The sequence below is a fragment of the Pteropus vampyrus genome, unplaced genomic scaffold, assembly GCF_000151845.1.
Source record: "Pteropus vampyrus isolate Shadow unplaced genomic scaffold, Pvam_2.0 Scaffold146, whole genome shotgun sequence".
Lineage (NCBI taxonomy): Eukaryota > Metazoa > Chordata > Mammalia > Chiroptera > Pteropodidae > Pteropus > Pteropus vampyrus.
In genome coordinates this window covers 1,327,596-1,341,369 of record NW_011888927.1, presented here as the reverse complement: position 1 = coordinate 1,341,369, position 13,774 = coordinate 1,327,596, and the positions used below count along the sequence as shown (strand labels likewise).

At 42.7% G+C, this 13,774-nt stretch overlaps 1 protein-coding gene and 1 pseudogene across 1 annotated transcript in view; one reads left to right on the top strand and one right to left on the bottom strand.

The window, feature by feature from the left end:
• Positions 1-13,774, bottom strand: part of ALS2CR12 (amyotrophic lateral sclerosis 2 chromosome region 12) — a 25,601-nt gene that overhangs the window by 6,152 nt on the left and 5,675 nt on the right. The window contains exons 3-10 of the mRNA XM_011369159.2: positions 13,149-13,197; positions 11,481-11,614; positions 9,631-9,724; positions 7,881-7,942; positions 6,944-7,041; positions 5,847-5,899; positions 3,874-3,973; positions 2,511-2,614 (exon numbers count right to left, since the gene is read on the bottom strand). Of these exons, the coding sequence (XP_011367461.1) occupies positions 2,511-2,614; positions 3,874-3,973; positions 5,847-5,899; positions 6,944-7,041; positions 7,881-7,942; positions 9,631-9,724; positions 11,481-11,614; positions 13,149-13,197 (694 nt within the window). The remainder of the gene's footprint in view (positions 1-2,510; positions 2,615-3,873; positions 3,974-5,846; positions 5,900-6,943; positions 7,042-7,880; positions 7,943-9,630; positions 9,725-11,480; positions 11,615-13,148; positions 13,198-13,774) is intronic.
• On the top strand, positions 4,270-4,388 carry LOC111745130 (annotated as a pseudogene).

Genomic DNA, 13,774 nt, shown 5'->3' with positions numbered 1-13,774 from the left:
TGACAAGATAATTCTAAAATTTATATAGAAATAGAAAGGATGTAGAAGAGCCAAAATAATCTTAAAAAACAAGAGCAAAGTTAGGAGATTTTTATTCCATGATTTCAAGCCACAGCAATTAAGATAATGTGTTGTCCTAATTATAGACAAATAGTTGAGCAGAACAGATTGGCGAGTCCACCCACCACCCTCCCCCAAATACAACAAAGACACCAAGACAATTCAATGGAGAAAGAAAAGTTTTTTTAAACAAATCATTCTGTAACAGTTGGATATCTATATGGAAAAAAAAAAAAGACCTATGACCTCTACTTTACTCATACACAAAAATTAATCAAAATGGGTTATAGAATTACAAAAGCCAAAATTACAAAGCTTTTTAAAAAATAGAATATCTTCATGTCCTTGGATTAGGCAACAATTTCATAGAGAAGACAAAAAAAGCTGTAACCATAAAAGGAAAAAATTGATAGTTTGACATTCATCAAAATTAAAAACTTCTGCACCTCAAAAGATATTATGAACAAAATGAAAAGGTAAACCACAGGAGACAGAATTTGGAACACATGTATCTGACAAAGAACTTGTATCCATAGTATAAAAAGTACTCCTACATATCAATAATAAAAAGATAAACAACCCAAGGTTTTTTTAAATGGCAAGAGATTTGAATGGACACTTTACAAAAGAAGACATATATATTGTCCAATAAGCATATCAAAAATTACCCAACATAATTAGTCATCAAGGAAACTAAAACCATAATGAAATACCACTTCATACTCATTGGAATGGTCAAAGTTAAAAGACTGGCAATACTAACTATTGTCAATGATATGGAGCAACTGGAATTCTCATATAAGATGCAAGAGTAAAATGGTACAACACTGTGGAAAACAGCTTAGTGATTTCTTATAAAGTTAAACCTGTACCTACCCTAGATCCCAATAATAGTATTCCTAGGTATATACCCAAAAGAAATGAAAACATATGTCCACAAAAATACTTGTACAGGCTGTTTATAGAAGATTTATTCATAAAGGCCCCGGAAATGGAAACAACCCAAATCTCCAAAACAGGAAAATGATAAACACATTTGTGTGGTATTCCTACAAAGGAATACTACTGAGCAATAAGAAGGAAGAAATTACCGATATCAACAATGAATGGATAAGTTTCATAGACATTATGTTGAGGGAAAAGAGCATACACTATATAATTCCATTTGTATGAAGTTTAAAAATAAAACTAATCTATGGTAGTAGGGTTCAAAAGAATGGTTGTCTTGGGGCAAGTTTTGAAGGAGATGGGGCTTAACTGGAAAGGAGCACAAGAGTGCTTTCTGGGTTGATGAAATGTTCCAGATCTTGATTTGGGTATTGGTTACATGGATATATACATTTGTCAAAATTCATCATGGTACATTTAATATCTGTGCATTTTTATAAGTGTAAATTATATGAGAAAGAGAGAGAGAACCCATTTATAGATTTACAGTCAGTGTTACTAGAAGAGAAAGGTATGCGTGCAGATAATCAAATTTCTCTTATTAGAGAAACTGCTACTCCTTATTCAGACATCTAAGCAATCTAGGCCCCATAAGCACTAGACATACTGCAGAGTATGCCCCATCTCCTCATTATCGTTTTGTTCAGTAGTATAGTGAATGCCATAAATGGGATTTTATTGGTGAAATTAGTGGCTTTTCAATTAACATGATGGTTAGAAATAGGCTCTTAAAAACAGAATATTCAAGATATCTAAAATATTTTAGAGTCACTTTCCACTTTGCATAAAATGGATACAAGAATCTAATAAAATTTATAGCTTGTGCACTGGATGGGGTCTAAGACTTGACCCCCAAATGGTCCTGTGTCCGGCTTGGGTGGATCTCTGGTTGCCAGATACCGACTACAGTGGTTACAGAAGCCATTGCATGTACCTCTGATGAATCTTGTATGCACCCAAAAGCTCAGAGAACTGATAGTATTACTGCTTGGACCTGCTGGCTAATGCATGTTTGTTTAGTAAATGTCCATATGTTTGGTAGAATTTGGTCTGAGATCTGCTTTTATTATAACCTGGTATCAGTGTCAAGGTCATGGAGGAGTAACTAATGAGTAGCTAACCCTCACCACCTCTAACTTTTGGGTAGCTACTCTTATTTACAAAGAGTTGTACATCACCAAACTGTTTAGTTTAATTTTCAACAATACCCTTTCTCTTCAGTTATAGTCAAGGATGAGGAGGACATTCAGAGACTGGGATTTTGGCAAAATAGGGAATTTCAGCTTCTGTATGTGCTTTGCATTCTATTGCTTCCTAGTAATTACAATTTTCATTCCAATAGCCCTGTGGTAAGACTCTCAGATTAAGGACAGCAAGATCATGAGGCTACTTGCTCCTATTTCCAGGGGAAGCTGGGAAAGGGGAACTATGCCCAGAAAGACAAAAGCTCATCTAACGACAGAAGCACACTTGGGAACCAGATGTGCTTTTGGCTGAGTTACCTCTTTCTCTCGATTGAAGTTCTCAAAGATAGCACTGTAGGAGTCATTTATTTTCTTCTTTTCTTCTTCTGACTCTAACTCAAACTTCTTTGTCATTTTACGTTCTGAGAAGGTGAGAGAAAATCACATATCTATGTGAATGTGGGAGAAACAGATGTAGAGAGAAAACCAGATTATCTGAAGATAATAGAAAGTCCAGACTGGGTCACACTCAAGGTCCTTTCAGCCTGGTGTGCAGCGTGTGATGCGCACCTGGAGATGCTTGAGAGTGAGGTCGACACGGTGGTAGCTCGCGATCACATCAGCCCTATGGGACTTACCTCTAATGTCTCTGGTTCTTTTTGTGTAGTTTATTTTGGATCTGTTGCTTATTGTTTTGTTTATTCCCTCTGCTGAAGTAACCACTATGCTTTCTTGAATATCCTGTCTAAAGATATAGCTCTTGACTAACTCGACTTTTCCAGCAATAAAATTTATTCTGTAGTTAGCCCTGGGATAGAAGAAGGCTTAAATATTTTGGGGGGCAGGGGCAGGGGAAATAATACTAAGCAGGAGGAAGGAGGTATGAGGGCCTAACCCAAATTTCTTTAGCATTGTGGTGCTGGGGATGGATAAAGAGGCAACTCCTGGGCTCACAGAGTCTAGACTCTGAGCAGCTAAATTCTGGTCTCCCAAAACTGGTTGTAACATCTGAACTTAGACTTTGACGACATGGCATAAGTACAGTGTAAGTAGCTAGGAGCCTGGAAGAGGACCTGGGCTACGCTATACCAGGATTCTAAGTAAAGCCTCAAATAGGAGCAGCACCTCTTTCCATTCCCTGGCCTTCCCTTCAGGGTCTTCATGCTACCTTCTAGCAGTCCAGTGTCCCCACCAGGCAGGAATGGCCTCAAGGATTAACTTTCCCTCAAATAGCTACATTTAAACGAGTCATTTGTTAAAATCAATGAAATCTGAGATGAATTGGGTTGGGATAGGATGTGGAACAGGTTTGCAGAGGCTCCACTCTTACTTTAACTAGCTTTCTAGACGAAGGAGCAGAGTTTCCACAAATTCCTCTCTCCTTTTTCTATTTATGAAGATAACAAGACTACATTCCTATAGACATCCTCAAGCTTGTTCCAGCCCATGATGGCCAAACTTGGAACCAGTGAGTGTTGGAAGGTGCAGGCTTAGAACCTCAGATGGCTGAGCTTCATAAAAGCCTCCATTCTTATTGTCACGTTCTTGAAAACTCCAGGTGCCTTCCATCCAGGCACCAGCCACGCGGCTCATCACCCTTAGTCTCCTTGAGTTGAGACCAAGCTTAATGGCAGTCCTTTGGTGTACTCGTCATCAAGAAGTCAGAAGTTTCTGCACTCACTTTGCTGTAGCAAGATCTTTTCTCGCTCCAGTTGCTCATCCTTCTCCCATTCTGCCTTCTTCCTTGACCATTTATCTTCCATTTCATCATAAATGCTGTCCTGTGAAGGCACAAAAGCACCATGAAGAGAAGGGTCTGGAAGTAGGCTGTACACTGGCCCAAAGCACAGCAGTGGGCGCTTCGCAGCTTCATTCACCTGAGACCCTTGCTGAGGGGCTTTTATTTGGATGTAAATTCCAGCTCAGCCCCCCAGAGGGGCTATAGAACCCTAAAAGCTAGACATTACACAGTGTTTGCCCACGGGAACTGGGATTTCTTTAAAGACAAGTAGGGTTCGCATGCCAGCTCCCTCTGAATCATGACTCACACTCATCAATAGCATACAAAGAAACAAGGGACCTCAGCCATGCTACCCTGAGCAAGCCCGATCCCGTCTGATCTCGGAAGCTACGCGGGGTCGGGCCTGGTTAGTACTTGGATGGGAGACCACCTAAGAAGACCAGGTGCTGTAGGCCTAAAAAATAAGGGATTGTAAAATGACAGGGTCCTTGTAATCTGTGAGGTGAACCAAGGGTTGCCTCACACAAAAAAGGAAAGAAAGAAAGAAACAAAGGGAAATGCTTAGTAATTAATTTGAACGCTTAAAAAATCATAGGATGTTTTTCAGAGAGTATCTATTTCCCTTAAAAAAATGTAACTTCCTTTGTGGTTGAGGTTAAATAAGCCTAATCTGATGCCAGCCCTTGATGGGTGGCTCAGACTTCATGAGGGTGGGACCACAGAAGGGAGAAGGCCCAGGACCCGGATGATGCCGTAAGGTCTCAGAATCCTTACTCCCTTCCTTTTCAGGTTAGCAGCAGAATTCACAGTTGGCCTGGGCATCAGAGCTCATTTGTAATAGTTTGTAGCTGTTTAAATAGAGGTTCTTTTTCATCAGTTTCATGACTAGTGGGCAGCTCAGTTTCCATAGAGGTCAAACTCTCTGGAGAGGCCCAGATGGAAGCAAATACTATGCATACACAGGAAATTGGGGCAGCTTACCTGCTCATCAACCTGACATTTCTCTTAGGCTCCACTCTATGATGTTTTTCCTGATTGTATCAAGGTGCATCTTAAAAAATGAATTTTGGGTACAAGCTCAAAACAAATTGAGAATAGTCAATCAAGTTTCAGAGGCGGTGCTGATGCTTAACTTGGTTTCCTCCTTTGATAGAGTGATCAATTATCCTTGTTTGCCTAGGACTGAGTTGAGTTGTTTCCTGGGATTTCAGACTTTCATTGCTAAAATCTAAAAGTCCTGGGCGAACGGGATTAGTTGGCCCCCAATGGGTGCTGCCTCAGCCCTTCCCTGTCTGCTCCCATCTCCCACTCTCTCCGTTCCTTAATAAGAAATCTTGCCTTACCTATGGGTGCCTGGGCCTCCATAACATTAGCCGATTGCATGAATGGGATGTGTTCTGAGACAGCTAGAGCACTCCCATGTTCTGCTTGTGGGAGTAGTACAGAGTGATACAGTCTTTCTGGATGGCCATTTGGCCAAATGTATCAAAAGCTTTTGCAATCGTTATTCCTTTTGACTCAGCACTCTACTAAATCAAAGATGTCACAAAGTATAGACATTAACAGCAGCTGCCTCCAGTGGTGATAGTTCTTTCTTTTTGTTGCTCTTGTTGGTTTTTGTTTTTCTGCTTTTTTAAAAAACAATGAGCAGCTGTTACTTTTGTAATGACGAACATTTTTCAGTGGGTTTCTCTAGTATCTGGGTGACTGACTTGTCACTCATGAAAGCCACCACAGTCCGCAGGTTCACTCTTTTCCCTGGGTTCAGTTAGTGCCACTTGAGTCTAAGGACATTGGGAATCTCAGGAAATTATTTTCCGGGCCAGAGCTCTAGATTCATCCCAGCATCATTAGCTGGGAATGAGCCCTGCTTCTCTTAGCGTCATAATCCACCAAGGAGCTCTGAATCTCACCTGATACATATAAAACATAGTCTTCAGATACTTATATTCCTTTTCCATCTCCTCTGGACAAAATGGGAGGAAAAAATAGGGTCAACATTACATTATTGCTCTGAAATATACATTTTGAAATCCAAATGTGAGCTGTCCTGCACACCTTCCCCACCTCAAACTCATCCCCTAGGTGGTGAAACCATGGCATGCCTCAGAAATCATTCTGGAAGTTTATTAGAAACCCAGATGCCTGACCTACCCTAAAACTACTGTATCAAGCTCTCATAGGAGAAGCCCAGTATCCGTCAATAACATGCTTCCCCAGTGATTCTAATGCACATGAAATCTGAGAACTAATCCCCAGGGTAAACCTGCATCTTTGGAAGAGGAGCAAAACCTTGTAGCATGCACCTGCCTCTCTATTTTTTAAATAACATTGATTTTGAAAACAATATGCGTTCTCTTTAAAAACCTGAGAAATCAGCAAGGTATAAATATCATCCTTTAAAAAATGCAAAGCAAAAGAAAATAAGGTTATAGAATTTCTCCTTCTCTCTGTGGATGTTAGTCTGTAAACTCAGAATTCTGAAGAAGACACACTTCGCTTTTCTCAAAGGCAGCATAAACAATAAGATAAATGGCCAACACAACCCTTATGGATTATAAGGCCGCACAAATCATAGTATGTCAGAATTTAATGAAACACCATCATTTTGCAGGTGAGGAAACTTGCTGAATTAGAATAGTATTAAATTTGTAGAACTTCGAAATATATTTTAAAAAATGGTTTTACATTCTTATCATTCTGATAAAAGGAGGTACTATTGTGCTCAATTCCCAGATAAGGAAACTGAGACTCCAGATTAAGGGACTTGCTCAGATCCCAAAGTTTGGTCACAGGACCTCCTATCTTCTAGGTGTAGGAAGGACGTCAGTAGACATGGCTTCCATTTTTTCGGTTTCTTTTTCAATCCTCCCTCTCCTTGAGCGATAGGAGGACACCTTTAAGGTCTAGCCAGAGGCCATCCATGGCCATGAGAGTCCCTCAGTCCTAGTCCTGTATGGTCAGCCTCCATCCTCTTCACCATAGTCATTTTTTTTGGTTCTGAACGTACCTAGTTTTTCCTGAGAAGCCAACTTCTCTGCCTCTAAGACTGCTTTGTAGTTGTTCTTCAACTCAGTGAGCTCTGCTGCATGAGCCTCTTTGAGCTCCCTGTAAGATCCCAGGAGAAGGCCAGGATAATAATGTGTCAGCACAGGTTCATCGATTTGTAAGAAATGCACCATGTTGGTGCAGATGTCAATAACGGCAGAATTTGTGTGAGTGTGGGGTAAGGGGGTATATGGGAATTCTCTGAACTTTATGCTCTATTTTACTGTGAACCTAAAACTATTCTACAAAAAATAAAGTCTATTATAAAATAAACAAGTTGATTAATTAATGAATTAAAAAATTTTTTTTTTTTAAATCTAGTCTTTGACCCAATTAGGAAGACTTCTGTACCAAGGCTTATAAGGCTACTTATAAGCCTTGGTACAGAAGGTAGCATGGAAGGGATTTTGTGGGTTTCCTCACCCACACAGATGACACACCTCCTTTCACTTTCCCTTGGTTCTCTTTGTGGTTCTGGCTCCTGCCCTTCTCATAGCTTCTTCTCGTTTTACCCAGGCCCTGACCTAGCAGCCAGGGAGAGTAGAGAAGAGAGCAGAAGTGGCAGAGGAGGATCAGGCTGAGCTGAGAACAACTGTTGTCTACTACAGAAATCTCATAGAGAACAAAAGATGGCTTTTCTCAGTAATCGACAAAAGGGGAGATTATCATGGAAATGAAATAACTAGATGAGAAAGTGCGAAACCAGGAATAATCTTCTTTGTGCTATATTTTAGTGGCCCCAACCAAACCATCCTGCTCTCCAAAGACATGTGTTTCATCTCCCTCATCCCTTGCCACCCAATGCCATTTGGCACCATCTGAAATTCCAGTGAAATGAAATCTTGAAAGGATGTGGGCACCTTAGGGCCTTTAATGGGGGCTTGTGCCAGAAAGCATACCTGTTCTTGTTTTCAAAGTTCTGCTGCATCTCAGCACGGCGGAGATCCATTTCATCGGAGAGCTGGAAATGAGGCCAGCATTAGCAACCCAGGATGGAAGACCCGACTTCCAGTCCAATCTGCAATTTCTGAGAAGACTTCCCATTCTCCACTCCTCATGCCCCTCTATCATTACTGTGGGTAAAGAACAATTCTTGCCTTGCTCTACGTTGTTTGGTATGTAATCATTTGTACACGAAAACCATCTCAGTCACTACCTGGTTTTGTGAGCAGGTCTGGTCTCCTCTGCTGGACTGTAGTCTCTTTGTAAGAGCATGACCTTTGGACTCTCAGTTATATAATTCAATTGAACAATCATTTCTTGAGCAAAAGGCTTGGCCTGGAAGAGCCAAAGAGGCCTAAGACTCAGACCCTGCCTTCGATGAACTTAAAATCCAATGTTAATAAATCCTCATTGGCAGAATGCTTGTGTTTGGCAAGCAGGATTTGCTCCAGGTCACCCTCCGTTCTAGCCCATCAGATTCTCCAGCCAGTGTCTCAGGAACAGTGGACACTTCCAAACTGGTCAGCACCCTCTGTCAGCTGAAAGAAGGGTTCAGGGCTTGTTCTTGTCCCTCTCTGACTAAACGGTGGCACCAGCACTCCTCCCTTCCACAACAATTTGGGGTGTTCACAGTTGGGAGAATTTTAAAAATGACGATCTGAGGTCCCTCCGTAGAAATAATCTCTGAATATGTCTTCATAGGGCTGATGTTTCACTGAGTGAAAACGTTCCTTTTGCCCAATAACACACCACTGATGAGGTAAGTGACTCTGCTTCAATTGTTTAACTTCGTGAGCCTCAATTTCCTTTCTGTAGAAGCAAACCACAAACCTGGCAGAGTTTTCAGATAAATACAGTACAATCAATTGCAGGGGAGGGCTCAGTCTGAGTTATAAGCTGGTGCACTATAGGATTCAGAAGCGTCCGGGGAGAGTCAGAGGATGAAGGGTGGGCCTGCTGGAAATTCAGCCTTCACAAGTGGGTTTCACTACAACAGGCAAGAGTGTGTATGTGTGTGTATGTGTGTGGGGGTGGGATACTTCTGATTATCGCTCTGGTTTATCACTCCGGCCCAGACTACAAAGCACATCTGCTGGAGGTGGGGAAGAAAGACTATGATAAAACAAATGGTAAAATCTAAAGGGGGTATCGCCAAAATCCCCAGGAAACACAGAGTGTGACTGACATCAGCAGAATCTGAAGTGCAGGCTTTGGTAGTTTCGAAAGCAACAGAAATTAGGGACTGGAGGCTTCTGGGTAGCTTTTGAGCCACACCGGAAGCACTGACTGCACTGGTGCCCTAAGCAAGAGCCTCTGCAACCTCTGAAGCTTAACTCACCACAGAGGCCTCTGCAGACCCTACAGGAAGTGGCTGGTGCCTCCTAGTGTGGAGAAGACAATGGCATTTCATTGAAATGATTGTTCAATTGAATTATATAACTGAGAGTCCAAGAACATCTCTGAGGTACTCCAAGAACTCCCAGAAATTGAATTAGGACTTGAAAAGGGTCTTGAGTTCTTATAATTATGAATGAGGATGGAGACAGAGAAATACCTCTGGGCGACCACAGTCCTATGCTGTTGCCTGGACAATGTGGCTCCCCTGAGTCAAGTGCTTAGCCTCATGCCTGGCACATAGCGGGTGATCTGAAAATATTGGTCTTTCCTCTACCCATAGAGGTGTCGGCTAACTCAAGGATCACTCACCAATTTTTCAGCAGACTTGTGATCTCTGTTCATTTGCTCTATTATCACCGTCAGCTCTGATATCTGCTCTTCTAGGTCATTAATGATATCAGTCCTACGGGATAAGTAATTCTTCATTCACAGAGCTTCTACATCATGCCCATCAGACCCCTCCCTGAACATGACTGACTCTGGCCTGGGGAGAGTGGGGCCATGTTCTGCACCTGCTCCACCATCATAGGGGTAAGGGAGGAGGGGTAGAGGGGTGGTCTGGGAGAAGGAATTTGGCAGTAGGGTGGTTGAGCCTCAGACATGGTGCTTTTAGGTGAGCAAGCCAGAAGTGAGCTGGGGTGGTTTGGTGGCCTATTGAAGAGAAGGGAAAGAAAAATATGTCAGATGTCTATTAGAGTCTGACCTGGATTTGGTAATGATAGTTGAAATGCAGGAGGGAGAATGTAGGGGAATAGGATTGATGCTGACAGACAAAAAATAGATCAGCTGGACAAAGAGGAGAGTTAAGACAGTGGCTTTCAGAACTGATAAAGGTTTTCTGTGCTTCTGGGTCTGGGGCCTCCATGATGCCTGTAAGATTATTCGGGTCTATTTGGTTGAGCTGGAGCAGACAGGGTGGCAGTCAGTGCAGTGAAGCAGAGAGGAGGGCCTCAATTCAAGAAGGTGAGACAACAAGAGGATAAAGTATCAAGATATGAGAAAGAAGAAAGGGTATGGGAAAGCTGAACCATGGGGAACCCTCATCTTTAGAACATGATCTTCGGTATAAGCAACACTCATAGCTTCACCAGGGAATAAAACAAACATGGGCTATTCTGTTTTATTATGCCACTACTGGTGATAACTTTCTTATGAGGCCAGAGGTGGTTGAGGGTGCTGGCTTGACTGTGGGTGCATGGCCTATCTCTTCCTGCAAAGGGCCGTAGATGAGCAGGGCAAAGAAAACAGGGCCTGAGTGTTCTCACTGGAGGAAAGACAGGACTGGAGTGTGGTTTCCCCGGGCAACTCCATACATAGCCTCACTCGGCATGGGCTTCTGTGTTCCTCAGCCTCATCTCCAGTCTGAATCCCTTCCCAAATGAAACCACTGCTAACAGTGGGATTGTATCTTTTCTATACACTTACAAATAGGTAGGTGATGTGTATGTGTGTGTTCTGTTGTTATTGTTGGTCATTTAGATTTGTTTTGGAAAAATAACTTTCACAGCAATTTGAAGGCCAAGGAAAAGACACTCATTAGGGAGGCTTTTCAATAGTTCAGGTAGGAAGTAACAGATGGGGAAGGAGAAGATAGGAATGAGAGATTTAGGAGGTAGAATGAAAAGGATGTGGGGACTGCCCTTATATGGCACTGGAGGATAGAGAGTGGGTGGAACTTAAATGACAGAAAGGATGACAGTGCGTCTAACTGGGATGGAGTCAGGTCAGGATCTTCCACATTGCATCTTCCAGAGGCAGGAACTGAGTGGTGCCTTTGGACATAATGAAAAAGAGATGCATAATTGGATCTCCCAGAAACCCTGACTTTCCTCTTAGTTCTCACTCTCCAAATTTGGACTATTTTATGAATAGTTCATCTGTTCATTACCTCTAGGAACAATTGTTCTCCTTTAGGACAAATTATGCTATACCCATTCATTTTCCGGATCAGCCGCCTGACTTGACCTTCATCCTAACTAGATGGGATTGGAGCAAAGAGGGGGTGTGGAGAGGAGCAAGCTCAGGGCTGAGGCATGAAGTGACCAGCAGCACCTCCAGAACAGGGACTCTGTGGGCTGGGAGTGGACATTAGGGGCTTGTCCAGGCTTAGCCAGGCAGGGATAAGTCTGAGGAGCTGGATGTTGATCCAAAGACATTACCTGGGAATTTTGATTTTGTCCATCATCTCTGATTTCAAATGCTTCTTCCTATTAAACATCTCATCTCCCAAGGTAACGGAAATCTGCTCCCTATTTCGAATGAGGCGATAGCCAGGTGACACATTGATCACTTCCTAGACATCAAGGTAGAAGATAATATTGCAGACTCAGAGTGCTGAGATTCCTCCGAATCTTCAACTGTGCCCTACTTACTTCTAAAAGCAGAGACGTGAGATGCGAGACCAGGGTCCAAGTCCGTCCTGTGCCCTCCCCTAGTTACCACTCACCCTCATATCTCGGGCCCACGTTTCTCTCCTGAGATTCAATTGCAAGACCAACTGGCTCCTGGATGTCTCCACAGGACTTTCAAGCTCAATATTTACAAAACCTAACTGTTGACACCCACTCCTCACCCTGGCCCCAGCCCTACTGCTCCTCTGCATTCTCCATCATGGCCAGAAGCCAGAAGGCAGAGAGCATTGTGGAAATTGCTCAGGTTTTGGAATTGAACAGGCCTGACTTTACATCCTGGCTCTGCCACCAACCATAGTTACTCAACATCTCTGTGCCTCGGTCTCCTCATCAGAAAATAAGGATAATAACTCTTCCTCAAAAGGATTTTGTGAAGAAAAAACAAAGTAACATCTGAGAAAATGCCTAGCACAATTGCAACAAACAAACAAACAAACAATAACCATTGTAGTCAGTTCCTTCTCCATGCCCCACTAGATGCCCAGTCAGAAATCTGGGCAGGGCTACCAGCTATCAGAGATCAAGATACGATTGTACCTTCTAAAGTTGTACAGGACACCCCTGAAGGACCGTAAGTCCTGCCATCGTTATCTCCTAATTATATCCCAACCTCATCCTCTCCACTCACACCCCTGTCCCTGCGTAGCCCGAGGCCACTACCATCTGTCTCTCTGGCTCCTGAGATATCTTCCCAGCTGGCCTCTCTCCCCTCAGCCTGACTCCCTTAAGTTCATCGTTCTCCTCACCTGAAGGGCTATGACATTTTTGTTTAATTTTTTTCCTGCCCATGATCCTTTTTCAAGGGGGTGAGGGAGAAAGGAAAATAGATAAAAGCAGAAAGTAGTAAAAAGCATCAATTATATCCCACTAGAGGTTTTTTTTTTTTCCCTAAAATATAAATCTTACCTTGTCTCATTCCTGTGTTAGACCCATAAAGGCTCCCAGACATCAAAAAGATTAGGCCCAAACTCCTAGGCAGATGTCAAGGTCCTTCTAGGTTTGGTCCCCATCTCTTTCTCCAGCACACCCTGTCCCCTAATCTCTCAGGTTTCCTGATAGTCCCTCGCCCAATATTTGTGGGTTCACAAGTGTGACAGAGGGTTTTCTGCACCTAGGCATGAGCTGTCCCCTGGCCCGGACTGATTGTCACCATCTGGTTTCCCTGAGCACTCTCCTCACCCTACATAAAAGAGTAGAGAGATAATTAAATGCCCTCTCTGGGATCTGGCTGAGTTGAATTCAAGTCTTGATCCTGCCACTTAGCAGCCATAAACTATATGCAGTAATTCCAGCACATCCTCACAGGACCATTGCAAAGATTCAACGAAGTAAAAGTAGGTATAAAAGGCCCATGCCTGCACACAGTAGGTACTCAATAACTGTTAGTCCGTGCACCCTCTTCCCACTTTTACTCACATAAGGTAATTGATTGCTCTCCTCTTGTTTTCCTAACTGGATTTTCACTCTGCAAGATAAAGTCGTGCTCAGAAGCCACCGGAGAGTAAGATGTTCCAAGCTTAGGAGCTGCGTCCTGACCCCACCACTCATTTGTGAGAAGTGACGTTCCTAGGATGACCTCAGAGACCTCTTTCAGTTCTCAAAATATGCTACTTCAGGAAATAGGGAATATTTAATGGTCCAGGGATCGCTGGTATAAAGATTGTGATAAAATGGCAGGTAGTAAAAAAGTGGAAAATCTACTAGTCACTAACTGAATAGTAGACCCATTTCTGAAACAAAAACCAAGAGACTTGGTGTGAAGCCTCGCAGGGCTCTCCGGTGAGCATGGTGCATAATCTTAAACGCACACATCTTTGGGTGGCAAGTATGCTGTGTGCACAACCACCTTTCTTCTCATTTGCATGAGAAATTGGTGTTCCGGGACCCCGAAATTGCCAGTTAAGTGAATTCGGGATAAGCAAAGCGTTCCTAATTTGAGATCTGGTGCTAACCCTGATCATAATAAATGTTTGTTTCCGCAGACAAGAAACATGAGCATAATATCAGGTACCCACATATCAAAAGAGTATTTGTAAGGGAGG